Source organism: Cloeon dipterum, chromosome X (assembly GCF_949628265.1).
Source record: "Cloeon dipterum chromosome X, ieCloDipt1.1, whole genome shotgun sequence".
In the NCBI taxonomy this organism is placed as follows: Eukaryota; Metazoa; Arthropoda; class Insecta; order Ephemeroptera; family Baetidae; genus Cloeon; species Cloeon dipterum.
In genome coordinates this window covers 7,363,337-7,379,431 of record NC_088790.1, presented here as the reverse complement: position 1 = coordinate 7,379,431, position 16,095 = coordinate 7,363,337, and the positions used below count along the sequence as shown (strand labels likewise).

The 16,095-nt window shown below is 39.3% G+C and overlaps 6 protein-coding genes across 7 annotated transcripts in view; 3 read left to right on the top strand and 3 right to left on the bottom strand.

The window, feature by feature from the left end:
• Nucleotides 1–264: 264 nt before the first annotated feature.
• TfIIFalpha (transcription factor IIFalpha) lies at nucleotides 265–2,928 on the top strand. The gene is made up of 8 exons (XM_065495604.1): nucleotides 265–486; nucleotides 580–608; nucleotides 769–930; nucleotides 1,088–1,300; nucleotides 1,462–1,627; nucleotides 1,685–1,981; nucleotides 2,155–2,486; nucleotides 2,708–2,928. The coding sequence occupies exons 1-8, from the start codon at nucleotides 442–444 to the stop codon at nucleotides 2,904–2,906; spliced, it is 1,443 nt and encodes a 480-aa protein (XP_065351676.1). The 5' UTR covers nucleotides 265–441; the 3' UTR covers nucleotides 2,907–2,928.
• On the bottom strand, nucleotides 2,919–4,244 carry slx1 (Nuclease slx1). Of its 2 annotated transcripts, none has more exons than XM_065495611.1 (5): nucleotides 4,108–4,244; nucleotides 3,690–3,944; nucleotides 3,585–3,636; nucleotides 3,344–3,529; nucleotides 2,919–3,287 (listed from the first exon to the last, which is right to left on the bottom strand). In XM_065495611.1, the coding sequence occupies exons 2-5, from the start codon at nucleotides 3,890–3,892 to the stop codon at nucleotides 2,991–2,993; spliced, it is 738 nt and encodes a 245-aa protein (XP_065351683.1). In that variant the 5' UTR covers nucleotides 3,893–3,944; nucleotides 4,108–4,244; the 3' UTR covers nucleotides 2,919–2,990. The 2 variants fall into 2 exon arrangements, with proteins under 2 accessions (XP_065351683.1, XP_065351684.1); XM_065495612.1 differs by having other exon boundaries at nucleotides 4,004–4,142.
• An 89-nt stretch (nucleotides 4,245–4,333) lies between these two features.
• On the top strand, nucleotides 4,334–8,848 carry LOC135947047 (uncharacterized). Its single transcript, XM_065495603.1, has 4 exons — nucleotides 4,334–4,421; nucleotides 5,761–5,933; nucleotides 5,990–7,471; nucleotides 7,524–8,848. Exons 3-4 carry the CDS (start codon nucleotides 5,993–5,995, stop codon nucleotides 8,769–8,771), a joined length of 2,727 nt encoding a protein of 908 aa, XP_065351675.1. The 5' UTR covers nucleotides 4,334–4,421; nucleotides 5,761–5,933; nucleotides 5,990–5,992; the 3' UTR covers nucleotides 8,772–8,848.
• LOC135947054 (AN1-type zinc finger protein 1-like) lies at nucleotides 8,844–10,125 on the bottom strand. Its single transcript, XM_065495610.1, has 3 exons — nucleotides 9,985–10,125; nucleotides 9,534–9,931; nucleotides 8,844–9,260 (listed from the first exon to the last, which is right to left on the bottom strand). Exons 2-3 carry the CDS (start codon nucleotides 9,921–9,923, stop codon nucleotides 8,862–8,864), a joined length of 789 nt encoding a protein of 262 aa, XP_065351682.1. The 5' UTR covers nucleotides 9,924–9,931; nucleotides 9,985–10,125; the 3' UTR covers nucleotides 8,844–8,861.
• Nucleotides 10,115–13,498, top strand: Cdc6 (Cell division cycle 6). The gene is made up of 5 exons (XM_065495607.1): nucleotides 10,115–10,892; nucleotides 10,957–11,153; nucleotides 11,277–11,452; nucleotides 11,645–12,221; nucleotides 12,577–13,498. The coding sequence occupies exons 1-5, from the start codon at nucleotides 10,886–10,888 to the stop codon at nucleotides 12,781–12,783; spliced, it is 1,164 nt and encodes a 387-aa protein (XP_065351679.1). The 5' UTR covers nucleotides 10,115–10,885; the 3' UTR covers nucleotides 12,784–13,498.
• LOC135947052 (limbic system-associated membrane protein-like) overlaps nucleotides 13,484–16,095 on the bottom strand; it is a 107,942-nt gene continuing 105,330 nt past the window's right edge. Inside the window, exon 5 of the mRNA XM_065495609.1 lies at nucleotides 13,484–15,204. Coding sequence (XP_065351681.1) covers nucleotides 15,080–15,204 — 125 coding nt within the window. The 3' untranslated portion in view covers nucleotides 13,484–15,079. The remainder of the gene's footprint in view (nucleotides 15,205–16,095) is intronic.

Below are 16,095 nucleotides of genomic sequence, written 5' to 3'. Positions count from 1 at the left end.
CTGAATATCAGCCACACACAATTAATAAAATAATTATATTTTCCCTTTTTCTAATATATTTTCGGGGAAAAAATGTATCTGCACACGATAATCTTAATACACAGCGACTCACTAAACCATACTCTGCATGACCACATTATGGCGTTCGCGGTCTTTTTCAACCAAAGGGGTGTGGTACGGTAACGTCGAGAACTTCTAATGATGGCTGCCCTGCCAGCTGCCTTTGCCATATGATTTGAAAGCCACAAGCACAAGCCAGTCAGACTGGTAGATACGCTTACTGGTCGTACGTACACTGTCAACGCAAATTTAGTTTATCTACTTTTTCAATCTTTGAAAGCAATTGGTTGGAAAAACGTTGTGAGGGAGACACAACACACTTGAACCTCGTTTTATCACAATTGGGGCAGTAGCTAAAGGCTTCAGAAGCATTTTTCCATCATGTCTCAAAAATTTCCAGAAAAAATGAGCACATCATCATCCAATGTAGGTTTGAGTTCACCCTTAATTACGTGATTTAAATGCGACTACTTTTCTCCTAATTTATTTACTAAAATGAAATATTTTTTCGATTTTCAGGTTAATGAATACGTAATACGGTGTCCAAAGTAAGTTCTAACATTAGCAAAGCCTCAAACTTTGAAATAAAATACGTAGATATGATATTTATCTTGTTTATAAACATTAATTTATACAAACGCTCACAGTTTCATGTTCCTATATTTTTTGAGGAATTTTCAAGCTTCAATTGCGGCACACATTTTGCAGAAACACCAGCAAGAAGTTCCAAGTCATGAGGTTTGCTTCAGAAAGAGATCTCGACTTTAAAAAATGGTCTAACGTGAAGATGGAAAGAGAAAACAACCTTCGCGAGTTCAAGGGCGTTGCTGATGAGGATCAGCCTAAGTTTGGTGCTGGCAGTGAATTCGGGTAAATTATTTCCTTTTCATCGATTTTGAACTTTATGGCAGTATTATCCAATTGTTGTGCCTTTCGAAGTTTATTTTTCTGCAGTAAATAGTGCGCAGAACAGAATTGTTAGGAGGTGCTGAAATAATAACCTGATATGTATCCTTTTTATTTCTAGTCGTGATCAAAGGGAAGAAGCTCGCCGTAAAAAGTTGGGAATTGTCAGCAAGAAGTACCGCCCTGATGACCAGCCGTGGCTCTTGAAGGTTGGAGGAAAAACCGGCAAGAAGTTCAAAGGCATACGAGACGGAGGAATCAATCAAAACGCCGCCTACTACATTTTCTTCCATGCCCCAGGAGGCCACATCGAAGCTTATCCACTTCAAGAGTGGTAAGTGTTTATGTGTTGTATTTATTAGATGTTAAAATATGTCCGTATTTGTCTTAGTAGTGTTTAATATTTAGTAATTACAATAGAATTTAAATATTGGAAACAAGAAACTTGAAACTGCATCTCTGAACGATCTCATGATCACATTTCTAATGTTTTAGGTATAATTTTGTCGCTACTCAGAGATTTAAGGCTTTAACTTGCGAAGAAGCTGATGAGTACTTCAACAAGAGAAACCAGCAAATTGATTTCTACAATGTCATGTACCGAAAAAGATGTCGTGGTGAGACTGAGGAAAAAGATGCCGAAGCTCTTAAAGAGGAAAAGGTTTGATGTCTAGAGCTACAATAATAGTTTGTGTTTTAACCATGTTTTCTGCCACAGAAAAAGGGCAAATCCAAGAAAGAATTTTCGATATCTGAGATGGATGAGTGGATGGATTCTTCTGATGATGATGATGACGATGATGATGGATCTGGAGGTGAGGACAAAAAAGAGGAAAAGGCCAACAAGAAGAAAATTAAGAAGGGCGTGGACAAGAACAAGAAGAAGAAGAAAAAGGGTTCTGACGATGAGGCTACTGAGGAGAGCGACGATGGAGACGAGGAGGGCAGGGAGCACGAGTACATCTCAGACTCAAGTTCATCTGAATCTGAACACGAAGAGACGAAACAGCTGAGGGTAAGAAGAAATAATTAAATTCCACGTTGCTTAATTGGTTATAATATAACCAAAAGACTCTGACTAAAGTTAATCACAGGTAAAATTTTTGGGAAACAAATTAAATGGGTGATTTGCAATTTTGTAGTGCTTGTTGGGGTTTTCTATTTAGTAAACAATTCAAATGTGCACAGGGAGTGGCTGAGGAAGATGCACTGCGCAAATTGCTGAATTCTGATGATGAGTCTGATGAAGAGCAAAAAGAAGAGGAGAAGAAGGACGAAGAGGTCAAGCAAGAGGAAGATGAAGAGAAAGCTTCCAAACTCACAAAGAAGAGCAAGAAGAAGCCGGAGAAGAAGGAGAGCAAGGAATCAAGTACAGATCTCAGTTCAAACAGTGATGAAGAGGACAAGAAACCTCCTGAGGATGTTAAACCAGCTCTGCAGCAGCCTGAAAAGAGAAAGGCGGCGACAGACACTCCTCCTTCTTCACCTCCTCACAAGAAGGCCAGATCTGAAGGAGTCAGGTAAAAACGTCTTGCATCTAAAATTTTGCTATAAAAATCAACAAAGAAGTCCTTTTGGATTGGTCACCAGCATTTAAATTTTGGGATAGAACGGATAGAACTAGAAAATCGATTTTGGGATGGATTTTGTAAATTGAAATTTATAATTAAATCTTATTACGGTGCTTACTTTTCTACCAATATGATCGTATTTTGGCATAATATATATATCATCCTTGCAGTGATAGCATGGAGGAAGCAGTCCGACGCTACCTGAGCCGTAAACCAATGACCACCACAGAACTTATTCAGAAATTCAACCGGAAGAAAAATGGCATATCTGGTGATCAGTTGCTGAAACAGATGACAAACATTCTAAAGAGGATCAATCCCAGCAAGCAAACCATCAAGGGAAAGATGTATCTCTCCATCAAAAATTAAATGTAACCAATATCTCATTCAATTTCTATTAAATTCAATAATCATTTCAATTACACCTCTTGATAATTAACTACAACTACAAAATTAGCTGTCTTGAGCAGATTTTGGAGGCCGATTCGCTATTACCAATCGCCCCCACATCACATTTTTCTTGCAACTCGGGCAAGTCCCATCAATAGGTATCACCAGTCCTTTAGATCCAATTCGTCGTAACCAACAAGCCGCATGTGCTGAGAATGAACAATAGAGGCAGCGAAGGGTCTTGAGGCCACTTTTGCGACCACACTCGCGACATTCTTCGCTCGCAGCTAGAGCTTCGTGAGGCTGGTCGGCCTTTCGAAGGGAGCCCTTCACGATTTTCATGTGATCTGGGAGTGGATTCTTGAGAAAGTATATGTTCAGAAGGAATTCATTGATTCTGTCAAATTCTGTTATACCTTGAGGGGAGCATAATATTTTGGCTGTAGCCACCTCAGTGTCAGAGGTAATCTGCGCCAGGGTCCTACTCTCAGCATTTCATTTACAACGCTAAGACAGAACGTCATGGTTCTCCTAGCCGATTTAGAAATCCCCAAGTGTGCCAGGCGCCGAGACCTCCATGGATGTTGCCAAGCCCATTCAAACTGCAAATTATTTCAAAACTGTTGTTCAAGATCAATGATGATATAAACTTCTTACTCTCAGTGCTGCTACATCATTTGGAAAGCCATGTACAATGAGCACCATGTCCCTATGAATAAATATTTCTTATTTAATTTTCTCTGCGTAGAAAAAGATCCTAACCAGGGTCCTTTGTTGCTCGTTCTCCTTGCACCGCCAAACTGGGAGCCCCTGTTGTGTTGCTTAACTCTTCTAAGTGGGTTTACAGTGAAGCCCACATACGTGCGTCCTAGGTATTTAGGATTTGTGCAGTACAAAAGATACACTCCGTAAAAATGCTCCTCAATTTCACTCTCACACTCTTCTATGTCACTGCAGCTAGCCATTTTACTCTTACCGTGCAGTAAGATTCACTCTCGTCAATTTGGCAGCATTTTCCTGCACAAGAATGATAATATTAAAGCAAACTATATGAGAAGGAGTCATTAGAAAACTACTTAAACGAGTACATAAACGATAACGCATTTTGCCAGCATCCTGTTTTTGAAGGATTGTGGTGGTTCGCGCTCTGCATCGACGTGAACGAACAAACGGCTATTACCGAAAGACGCGTGTCGTCACGCCTCCAGCACTCTTCAGGAATAAGGAACAGGTAGGTGAGTTATTTATATTTGTTTCCAAAAAATGACCTCGTATCGGCAGAATTGGCCGAATCGGCTTGTGCCTGGCTTGCGCTCTATACTGTTTATTATTTTTGAAGCGAAGCCGGCCTCGCCCCCTTTTGTTACCGTTTCTCCTGCCTGTCTCTTTGGCGATTGGCGTAAATTAGAAAACTGGAGCTGGCAGAATGGGCTGAATGAAGCAATGGAAGCAATTAGAAAAACACTATACTGCTATACTAGCCCGTAAAATTTGGTAAACTATGTGATATTATGCAATCCGCAAAGCTAAAAATTGTGTGCGTGTAGTATCAGCAGATAGAAAAAATAGCGTACTGATGGTAGAGAAAGAAGTGCAAAAAAATAAACAATAAGGCCGTGTTTTGCGAATTTTTGTTTATTTAAGTCCGTACGTGTGTGGTTTTTTTTATTAAATAGTAAAATTCGTATTTTTGTAAGGCAATTTTTAATGCATTCTCAGGAGTGTCAATAAAGCAATGGGAGATATTTGATCCATTTGGGGATCTAATATAATATACTGGGCTGCCTTACGTCAGGGATGGCATGACACAAAGGTGTGGTTTATTGAAAGAGAGACTCGAAATGCTCAAATAATTCAATGGGGCTGGGATGCGCACCGGCGCCGACTCGCCACTTTCTGGTTAATGCATCTTTCATGCGGCTTTAATTTTTAATTCACGCTGCTTTAACAAAAAGGAAAACTACCAGAAATAAAGATGAGTAATACGCGCATGTTTCAAAATATAAAAAAAACAGGAGCTATTATATTCGTATTAAAATTATAAACATTATTGCTGCGCGTTGTGTAATATTTTTAATTGATGTATAAGAGATAAAATGATAGTATGATGGAAAATATCCTCCGTTAAAATTTGGTGTGAAACGGGTTTGTCAGCATGATTTTTTTACAAATATATTTATATATACCCCTCGCGCGCAGTTTGAAAGATTTTGCGTTTGAACGTTTGAAGTCAATTTCAGTAATAAGTAAAAACTTTTCAGCGTCACGTGAAAAAACTTTGTTGAAATCTCAAAATATGTGTGTTTTGGCAAATAAAAAACTATTTTAGTGTTAGCCCAAATATTTTAAATATATGAAATCGTCATTTTAAACTGTGTATCTTACGACGTGTAGTTCACATTATCAAAGTATTGATTTATGTTGTATATTTATGCTGAAAGGAATATCATATTAGTTGATAATAAAAAATTCAGCGTTTTAAAGACCGAGCTAAATAGCATATTTATCCGTAGGTAAAAAGATGTTATCACACACCAATACATATACCTCTACTCTTCAAATTAAAACGTTTCAAATATAAAAGTTAAGATTTTACACTTCGCGGGTCTGCGCGCAAGCTGCGGCGGTGATATGTGACAGAATAAGCTTTAAGTGATTCCCCCTGCTAATAATACAGAATTTTTATTTGTATTTTTTTCCTTTTTTTAATTATGTTCTGCGGTTTTGCAATGGAACCAGAATGTAAGTAATATTTGTTATACGTGCTTTTAGGCTGGTAGATTAGTCTTATCTTATACCACATACTGATAATGATTCTACCTCATCAATGCAGCAGAGCCAGAGGAAGATACGCGTGCGTTTTCATGGCTAAAGCGCTGGACGTTCAATGCATTTCAAGAAATAACTGTGGTCCAATTTTGATTACTGATGAATGGAGAAAGCTCGGAATTTCTAAACATCTTTTTGTCCTAGACTTACTCAACGTGATTTAATTACATCAGCACGGTAAGAGCTTTTAAACGCCACGGTTCCCTGCTTGACTCAACATTTTATCAAATCAGGAAATGAGCTTCCACGCAAACTTCCCGTGGCTGAAACCATCGGCTTTCACAGAAGACGCACTGTCCTTAAGTCAAGAGTCGCCCACAGAAGACAGACTGCAGTGCTTACTGAACAGCAGCATTTCATTCTACCTGCCGATTTCATACCATCGCTCCAGTGCATTTAACGGGAACGTAAGAGACTGTGGAAAATTATTTGCCCATGCGGCCCAGTTCATTCTACACAGCGAAGTTCATGAAGTTGGTTTTTGGAAGGCAGTGGACTCGATCCAGGCGGCGAAGCAAAACTTCCCAACCAATTCCGGGTTCCTTGACGAACAAACTAAGTTGGAAGTGTTTAACAAACGGCTGGAGGAATGCAGACACGTTAACGAGTATCTTTTCGAGCCGAAGATTCTCTTGCAGCTGCCGTACTTTCCAGCGGTGTTTCACCAATGGCTCTGCGCTTTCACCGTTCAGTGGTTTCAGCTGAAGAAAAAATTTGATTTTCTATATTTGAAATTACACCCTACAAGTTGCATACCCGCCATAGTAGAATTGACCAAATTCGTGCACAATACGGAAAGATTTATTTCCTGTGGTTTTAGTATTTTGGGTCTCTTAGTTAAAAACTATCCCAATCGTAGTCAAGAGCTAATACAATTGATCAAGGAAAGGTTTGTACCCAAGATAGGACATTTCAGGGACTTTTTCGAAAAGAGAGACTTCCTTGACGTAGTTTGTTTGTCTCTTCGCATTTTCATCTACACAAACTATGGTAGAGAGAGTTTACTGAGCGTGTCAGTGAAGGAAGAATATGCTGAAGACGTACAAATCATGGGAATCATACATACCTATCAAGGGAGCTTTTTGAAGGATGGTTTGTTTAACAACAGAGCAACGAGTTTGATCAAAATCGAGCGGTTGCTTATGTTTGCAAATGACAACGAACAATATTTGAAATGGGATGACAATCCAATGCAAAAAGTGGAGGCGCTTTACCGCCGTAGAGTAGACAGGGGCAGACGTTTTTACTTTGGATTTCTCATGGAGCACTTAGTGGAGACTAAATTATTGAGAGGCCTCACGTTGCCCGATTTGCAAATCAGCGCAACAGTGCAGAGCGTTGTGGAAAAGATAGAGGACCACGAGCACAAAAAGTCATATTTCACAGAGCAAAGCTTTCATATGAATGGCCACGCAAGTGCATTGTGCAACATTATGATTAAAGAACAAATGCAGGCAGACATGATTGAGATCGTTGGAAGAATTTTCCAATTTCAATTAGTTTGCGGGAAGCAAGTAGAATTTGACATTTCAGAAAACGTGTGTGCCAAATTTTCACTGCCTGACAGCATCTGCATATTGAAAGAAGCTACTTCAAAGCCTGACCTCAAGCAGAGCGAGTTGATTGATAAAGTCAGAACAAAATTCCAGTTTGACAACAATAAGAAGGACTCAGCTACAAAGAATTACTTCGACAAGAGAGCAGAAGAATTTATGGTAAGTTTCACTGTAATATTGAAAAAATATCTGGGTACAATTTCTTTAACAGGACAGGATCAACCAGCTTATCGTCGCGATTCTTGGAGAACACGCCAAACAGGCCGGATTGCATTTTGAGGGCCAAAGAAACCTCCTGTGGATTCAATATATTTTGCCGTGTTTTGTCTCATCCCTAATGTCTGCGAGGAAAATTCAAAGATTTAAATCGGATAACCTGAACAAGCTGGTTGAGTTTATCAATAATTTTATTGGTCAGTTTGAGGAAGATCTGACAACTCCACTTGCAAAAGGTTCAACAAATTATGATGTGCACAAAAGTGGAGACCACATCGAAATCCTGGATATTCTTTGGCAAGAAGTTAAGTTTGAGGTAAATGTATACATTTTCGACCGTTTTACTACCGAAGCCAGTTTTGAGGCAATACCTGGCTTTGGCGAACTGGAGAATATATTTACTTCTTTCCTGTACCACCAAAGTTACATTCACCAAAAATTTGTTGAAGTCAATGACAGCTGGGCGTTACGCCAGCAGTGGTTTTTGAAACGCATCTTAAAGTCTGTTAGAACATTAGAGATTTGTGAAGACCCGAAAGAAAATGCCAGAGGCTTGTTGCGAGTGCACAATTACTTTATTGCAGTTCTGTACCGATGCGAGAAGCTACCAAGACTTACTTATTGGTTATTGCGACACGTTCATAAAAAAATTCTGTCTTTAAAAAGAAAGCAGCCTTTAAAGGGCATTGATAAAAACATGGGAGAACTGAAAAGAAAAGCCATAGCTGAAGCTGAAAACTTGAGCCTGCGAAAAACGTTAGGCATTGTTCTTTATGCATTGGCAGAGATTTCAAAAAACAACGAGGTTTTGTCTCTTGACAAAGATTGCTGGGACGCTGAAACTAGGCAGTTTTTAGAAATATACGAATCGCAAGACTGGGCAAGCTTACGCGAGTTTTTAATGCCAATTTTTAGCGGAAACGGCAGAATCGACCTTACCCTATTTGATTACAACGAGTTGAAAAATCAGTTAATTACCATGAGGATGAGAAAACGAATATTAAAGGGCAGATTTGTCATGAAATTCCCAGGAGAGATCAGTATGCTGCCTCTTAAGCACTGTCGCTGGTGTGGAATTTTAGAAACTCCAAAGATAAAATTGAAAATGTGTTTTTGGTGCAAGGAATTCATGGATTACCCAAATGTCACGTGGTTTTGCAGCGAAAATTGTGAGAAACAGTGCAATGACACTGTTCATGTTGAAGAACATGAAAAGTTTATAATTTCATGTATACGTTTTTAAATTTACATGATGTATTCAATGTTAATTTTTATATTGTTCTTGTACTTTGATAATAAATAAAACTTGTTCATCCGCGATTGATAAAACATTTTAATCAAAATACCTTATTGAAAGGGTTTGGCCATCACATAACTCATTTTTGTCAACCAGACAGGACAGTTTGCTGTCAAGCCTGTTGTTGTCAATCATACCATTGTCATCATGCACCAGCCGCAGTTTTGGAGTGTTAGGCACATTGTTGGTATTCTTCAAGGAGCACAAGCTGGCAGTGAAGTCCACCACCCGTCCAAGACTCCACTCTTTGGAGACGACGACCACTTCTTCCTTGCCAGACGGCATCTTGACCAAGAAGTGCAGCCGCTCCAACTGAGCGATTTCAAGACCTCTTTTGGCAAGAGCAGCTTTGCTTTTCAACTTCATCAGCTGCACTTTGGCCGCCCGTGCACGATTCTTGGCTACTTTCAGCTGCCTGGCCAACTGGTCTTCAACCTGAAGGTTAAATCGTTATTGTAAAAAAACCAAAGGAGGCAATGGAAAAATAACAAAAAATTAAATAGATTTTTCTCTGAACAGTTCTTTTACTGTCTGCAATGAAACAGTCACACTATATCATGAGATTAATTATTGCTAAAGAATTCTGCTCAGTCGAATTGCCGTAATCGGTATATCTATCATTAAACATTATTTGCAAATTTTAAGTTCAGTTTTAGTAACATGATTCAATTTAAGGGATGTATAGATAAACTTAATAAATCTACTAGCCTCTTTTTTAGCTAGCTGAACTTCTTCTTTCAAAGCAGCGTCCTTTTGTGAGCACTGAAGAGCAAGTTCTGCTTGGACATCCAAAGATGGACAATTGTGTTGGGCTGGAGTACGGTGATCAAGACAGGTTTGCTGACGACACTCTCCGCACAAGACAGGGACCAGTTCTCGACGTTGACAACCATCCAAACTGCACTTGTGGCCCTCAACGGTGATGCACTCATCAGCGGAGAGCACCCTGTCTGGTTTTTTGTTGCAGGAATGCTGAATAAATGGCAAATGCTCCTTGCAAAACGTTTGCTGGCAGTAGTGGCACTCAAGAGGCAGAAAGTCAAGTTGTTGGCACCCCTCAAATCCACAGTGATGACCCAATTCAGGAAATTCAGCCATGTTTTTAACTGGAAGGCACCAGATTAATAAAAAGTGAAATTAAAAATAACTCTAATATTACCTTAGAGAACCTAAATACATTGAATTGACAAATAAAATATGGTTATTGTTTGTTGCTGTCAGTTTCAGCAAATTTGGAAAGGCCAAGATCAGTCCAACGCTGCTCCAAATCTTTGATGGTCATCTGAGCCTCCTCAGTGCTGTCAGCCTCAGGATCCGGTAACAGTTCTTGGGGTACTTTAATATCTTCAAAAGGCAGCTTTTCAGTGCGCCAATCTGTATCGACCACGTCCAGGAGGTGCCGTTGCATACGCTGACTCTGACACTCTAATTTTCCCTCACTTTCCATCACAAGAACTGCAATCTGTATAGTGAGGACGAATAGTAGATATTTTAAATGGTTTCTTCAATTTGGTTTGTGTGTTTCATGGAATGTTACTTTATAAATTAGCTTTTTGTGTTCTCGTTTCACACTAATTTGTAAAGTCATGGGGAAAAAATGAGATGACGAGCATCCAGACTCCGGACGATTTCAATAAAATTTAATACAAAAAAAATGATAATTTTATGGCAATTTGGTCATGACAATGAACACCCTGATGTACATCACCTATTTACCTCATCTATACGAAGGCGAGTATAATGGAAAAGCGAAAAGAGGAGCAGGTAGCAGCGAGTTTGCACAGGCGAGAAATTTCCAACAACACAAATAATGTTTACGTTATAGTCGCTTGTCAGCTGGCGACATTCAATACACATCCCATCGCAGAGACATGCGCAGTTCCTAAGGGCGCCTCTCATTGGCGCCAAATATTGCTTCATCCATATGATTTGACGAAACAGCGCAGCATTCATCCCATGAACAATTTCTGAATTTGCTTAAATTTGGCCATATTTCTCTAAACCAAACACAACATTTCCCTAGTCTGACTTAATTTGTTTGACTGACAATTTGACTTAACATGAAATGTAAGTAGATAGAAAGATATTCAAATGTTTATGTATTTTATGTCCCGCTTTCTATGATGTGCAGGCAACAAGGTGGCTGTCCGGAGAGCACTTCACGTGGCTGCGACCGAAAGTCTACCCTGCCGCGAACATGAGATCGAAGCCCTGAGCAAGTTCCTCTCGAACCGAGTCCAAGAAGTGATTGACGCCCCTGGGGCTGCTTATGTCTCAGGTCCGCCAGGAACCGGTAAAACTGCTTGCGTGCAACTAGTCCTCTCACAGGTTTGTACATAATTATCATAATTATCTATTATTGGTATTATGCATATGTACACGTCAAAAATACTATTATCTATAGAATGTCTCATAATATCTAAATTTGAAAAATATTCCCATATTTTGCAGCTATCAGATCAATTTTTGAATGCGTACATCAACTGCACCTTTGTTAAATCGGAACTGGATCTTCTGAAAAGAATTGCTGAGGAATTTAATATTGGCCTTGCCCAAGGTGTAAAAACTGCTGACCAAATCGAAAAATCTATTCATAGACACCTGAAGAGGAAGAATGCAAAGAGAGCGTAAGGATGACATTTTTATAACGTTTTATATAAGGAGATTGCGTGAAAATTTAGTATTATTCCTACATCATTAAATCACGCCCTTTTGTTGCCCTTGTTGCATTGACAAAATATTAAAGCTATTAAAGTGAGAATAGAAGAGATTCACTGTTTGTGGCATCTAGAATAATAATTTTTGCTCTTCCATTGCAGTGTTCTCGTTTTGGATGAAGTTGACCAACTGGAGGGTGGCCGAGGACAAAAGGCACTTTACCGCCTGTTTGAATGGCCCCTGAAACTGGGCGATGCCTTCACCCTGATCGGCATCGCCAATGCCCTTGATCTCACCCAGAGGCAACTGCCCCGACTGGCGGCCCGCGGGGCTGCAAATGGCCCACTCCTTCTCTCCTTTGCCCCCTACACAAAGCAGCAACTGATGGAAGTGCTGGAACACAGACTGATCTCGGTTGGAGCGTCCGGCGCTTTTGAAGCGTCCGCTCTGGAGCTGCTGGCTGCCAAGGTGGCTTCAGTTTCAGGCGACGCCAGAAGAGCCCTTGATATTGGCCGCCGAGCCCTGGAAGTTGGGAGCCGGAAGAGACCTGCCTCAGTTCTTGGCCCCTCAAATGAAAATGAAGAAAGCAAAGTTGGGCCTTTGCATGTGAGAAAAATTCTAGACTCAGTGTTTGGCGGCATGGAGGAAGGTCCTCAGCTGCCCCTACAACACCAGATCGTACTAGCCTGCCTCCTGATTTTGAAAAGGGCTCCAGTCAAAAAGGCTACCATTGCGAAGGTGTGTAGTCTGTTTTCAGTTTATACGAAAGATTTGTTTTAAATGCTTATAATTGTTTCCCTTTGATGATAGGTAGTTTTCTATTTAATCTTTATAACTATACAGTTTCATCTTATAAAATTGCATATAGGCTGTTTGATTCCCAGTGCTGTTTTGCCTCACATTCAGATATTCCATATTTGATGTGTATTCTCAATTCACTCATGCTGGTACGGCACTCTCTGCAGTTAATTTTGTGCACAAATAGTATGATTGTAGACAACTGATCAAAAATCACCTCACATTGATTAATCTAATTTATGAGTTGGTCCATAATACCCTTGATGTCTAATTTTCCATGATTTTAATATTTCAGATCCATGAGGTGTATAGTGGAGTTTGCAAAAAGAAGCGTTTAACAGCTGTGAGCCGTTCAGAGTTACTGAATATCTGCCAACTGTTAGAGGCAGAGGGTGCAGTGCGAATTGCTGGATCAGGACTTGTGGCCCTTCAGTGGGACCACGACGAAGTGGCTGATTCGCTTTCTGACAAATCATTACTTGCCGACATTTTGAGGAATTAAAGTGACAAAAAAACACGCTCACAATCCCATCTTTTGACTGTATAAATGCTTTAAAATTAGGTGAGTGTGTTTTATTTATTTTTGATCGCTCAACGAAGATATAGTGAAAATTTTTGAGTGTTGAAATAATTAATTTCCTGTATATTAAAAGCCTTGATATTTTTCATAGGTTGGCGCTTGAGATAGACATAAAACATTTTATTTTGAATGAGTTAATTTTCTTTAGAAATTGCTTAGATTGCATGTATGCTGTGAGGAAATAAACGTGTACATCAGCTAACCTAATGGATTAAATAATTATGACACATCTTTTGATTTTATCCATCTAAACCGATTGGCTGATTTTAATATTCCTGATCCAATCATAGAAATACTATAATACTAAATATAATCCATAATTCTTCATGTTCTGACACCAAACCGCCAACCGACTCAAAATGAAAGTTATTACGAATATTGAATCGAATTATTATTGATTTTACTACGAGTTTTGTTTGCCAGTAAGGGTGAGGACATTAATGTCAAGAGCAATGACAGAGGCGTGAAAATGATTAATCGATCACATGCTGCAGTGACACATTCGCATTGTTAATTAATTAGTGCAGTTCCTGTTGATGCTTTTTGCTTTCCCTGTTCCCTGCTATAAGGGGGATACAAAATATCTGGACAAATGAATATTCTGTGGAATAAAAGGCGTTCGTACTGTTCAAATGTATTACACAAAATCTTTTAATTTTTCCTCCCATTTTAAATTTCAATCAAAGGATATTAATTCGTCAAATGATACTTTTTATTCAAATTGTTTTCATGACAACGGAAACAATTAATTTTGAGGGGCGCCAAACACTGCTGCGCATATTTATTTGATGGCTTCCTGCGCACCACAAATTTATTGGAAGTCAAAGGGTATCAATCAATTTGTTTTAGCCTGCGTGGTGCACATTTATGAGCTTTTGTACAAAAAGGCGTAAATCCGGAAACAAAACTGACCTTTTACAATTAACACACAATATCATTGAAGGTGTTTGGAATATAAATTTTAGGATGGCTTTTGTGAATATGTCGAAATTGCGGTCATTGGAAATTGTCTCTTTTAAATTCCGTCCCAAACACACAAACACAGAACGGTCTGAATAAATCACAAATGCTGGTTTTGTTCATGATCCAGATGAAATCACAAATTGCGTGCCATGTAACCAGATTTTGTTTTGAATCCATCATTGCATTTTGTGCTGTTCCCCGCAGGTCACACTGTCATAGAATTTTTAAATATGTATTTATTATTTACAATTACATCATACTTGCTGTCGGATAAAAAACTTTTGCTCCATCACTAGAAACCTCACACATTTTGAACCAGAAGATGTAGAGAGATAAAATCATTTGCCCTGCTATGAACACCAAAAATTGAACTTCAGCCACTCAAATTAAGTGTGGGATTTCTCATTTCAGAACATCGTAATGATTCCAAATTAGATTTTGGCATCGTATGAGATGATGATATGTTTGAAACTAAATAAAGAAACTTTTACAGAAGATTTGGGCATCTGACAAGTAAGCGTACTATAAATCGTGTCAATCAAGAGGTTCGTGATAATCTCTATAAAGGCTGGGATCATCAGACATTATTAGTTAGCACTGCATTCATGTTCAACAAAATATAGATCAGTTCTCTCAAATTGCATTTCTAATTTAGACAATCCGGCCGATTTATCATGTAATCCAATGTGACCATTTATATATTATGTAGTTTTTGAGGTGGTGGGCCACTCTAGTTATTTTTTTAACAACTTTTTGATGGGAATGTTACACTTGATTACAATGGTACGTCTTCAAATTCTCACTTATCGACATCCCAAAGTTAATAGTAGCCCGTTATACATTTTATGAGTATGATGCCGTAAGTACTACAATTCAACAAACAGTGGATTTATAAATTCAGGTACGAAACAAGGAAACATGATCTCATGGTGACTGATTTCACTCAGTTAAGTATATAGCCAAAATAAAACCCTGCATTGAAATATTCATCTCTGACTGCTCATTTTCACTCGGCACTCACTCGGCATTCACGCACTGGGCCAACAGCGAATGATGCACTATATCGATACACTTTGATAGGGTTCTTGGTTAGTCTTGCTCCCCTCTTGAGTCCCAGCTCGCCCCACGGGGCCTTTCGGTCAAGGGCCCGCCGAACTTGGTCCCCCGCGATCAATCAGCGGCAGCAGCTCTCTCAATCAATCACGGGCCGTGCACTTTGCATTAGTTGGTCTGATCAGCACTGGCTGCACGTTTATCACCTGGTGACCCCACGCAGCAGTTGGCCCGTCAGCAGGGAAGAGGTGAGCAGGGACAGCGAGACGGCCACCGCCGTGGTTGCTCCGCCGCTGTTTCCATGCTGCATCGCCGCCGGGTGCTCCCCTGTGGGCAAAGGGTAAACGTTTTGGCTTGTGTTTGTGCAAGTCAAAGTCATTGTGGGGCAAAGTCAGTCTCTGGGGGTTGTTTGGGTGAGATTGGGACAGACTGGGTGGAAACTTAGGTTCTGCTAAATGTAGATTATTATTTCGTATTCTGGGTATATATGGGAATATTGAACTCAAAACCTCGATTCTCCAGTGATTACTAGATTTATTTTTTGCTGCTCATTTCAAACACTTTTTATCTAATTTAAGGGAGAAGTAGATCATGATTTAATTTCTCTAATGCGTGTTTAATTATTTGTGTAAAATTTACAGCTTCAATTCAGCGTGTATGTCATTTACGTTCCAATTTTCCTCAATTAAGGACCAAATGTATTTACTCCCGGAAAGTGGCTTTTGCTACGAATAACTAAAGTGTTCAACAAAAATAAATGTTCTGCTGGCATAATTAGTTTGTCGAGCAGTATAGAACAGAATAAACGAATAATGAGAATATTGCGACCAAGCGTCTGTCACTCTTCTCGTAAATGGATGAAATAATGACATTTTCCGATATTGTGTTCATGTTTAGAGCGCTTTTGACGTTCTCATATTATTTCTCCCGATTGTGAGCAACACGCGAATGGTAAATAATAACAAAACTCATTCCAGCGCGAACACACTGCCTTTGAATGTAAACTACAAACATTATATGCAGATACTTTTCTTTTCAATAGTATATTATTTTCAATAATGCAGAGTGGCACACTTTAAAAGTGAAACAAGTCGTTCCTTTGGCCCGATTTTGTCATGCAATGAACGCGACGAAAATCAATACACTTAATCCGCATTGGATGAATACAATTCATATTTATCCTTCAACAAAATCGAGCTCCAATGCGCCTCAGCTTCA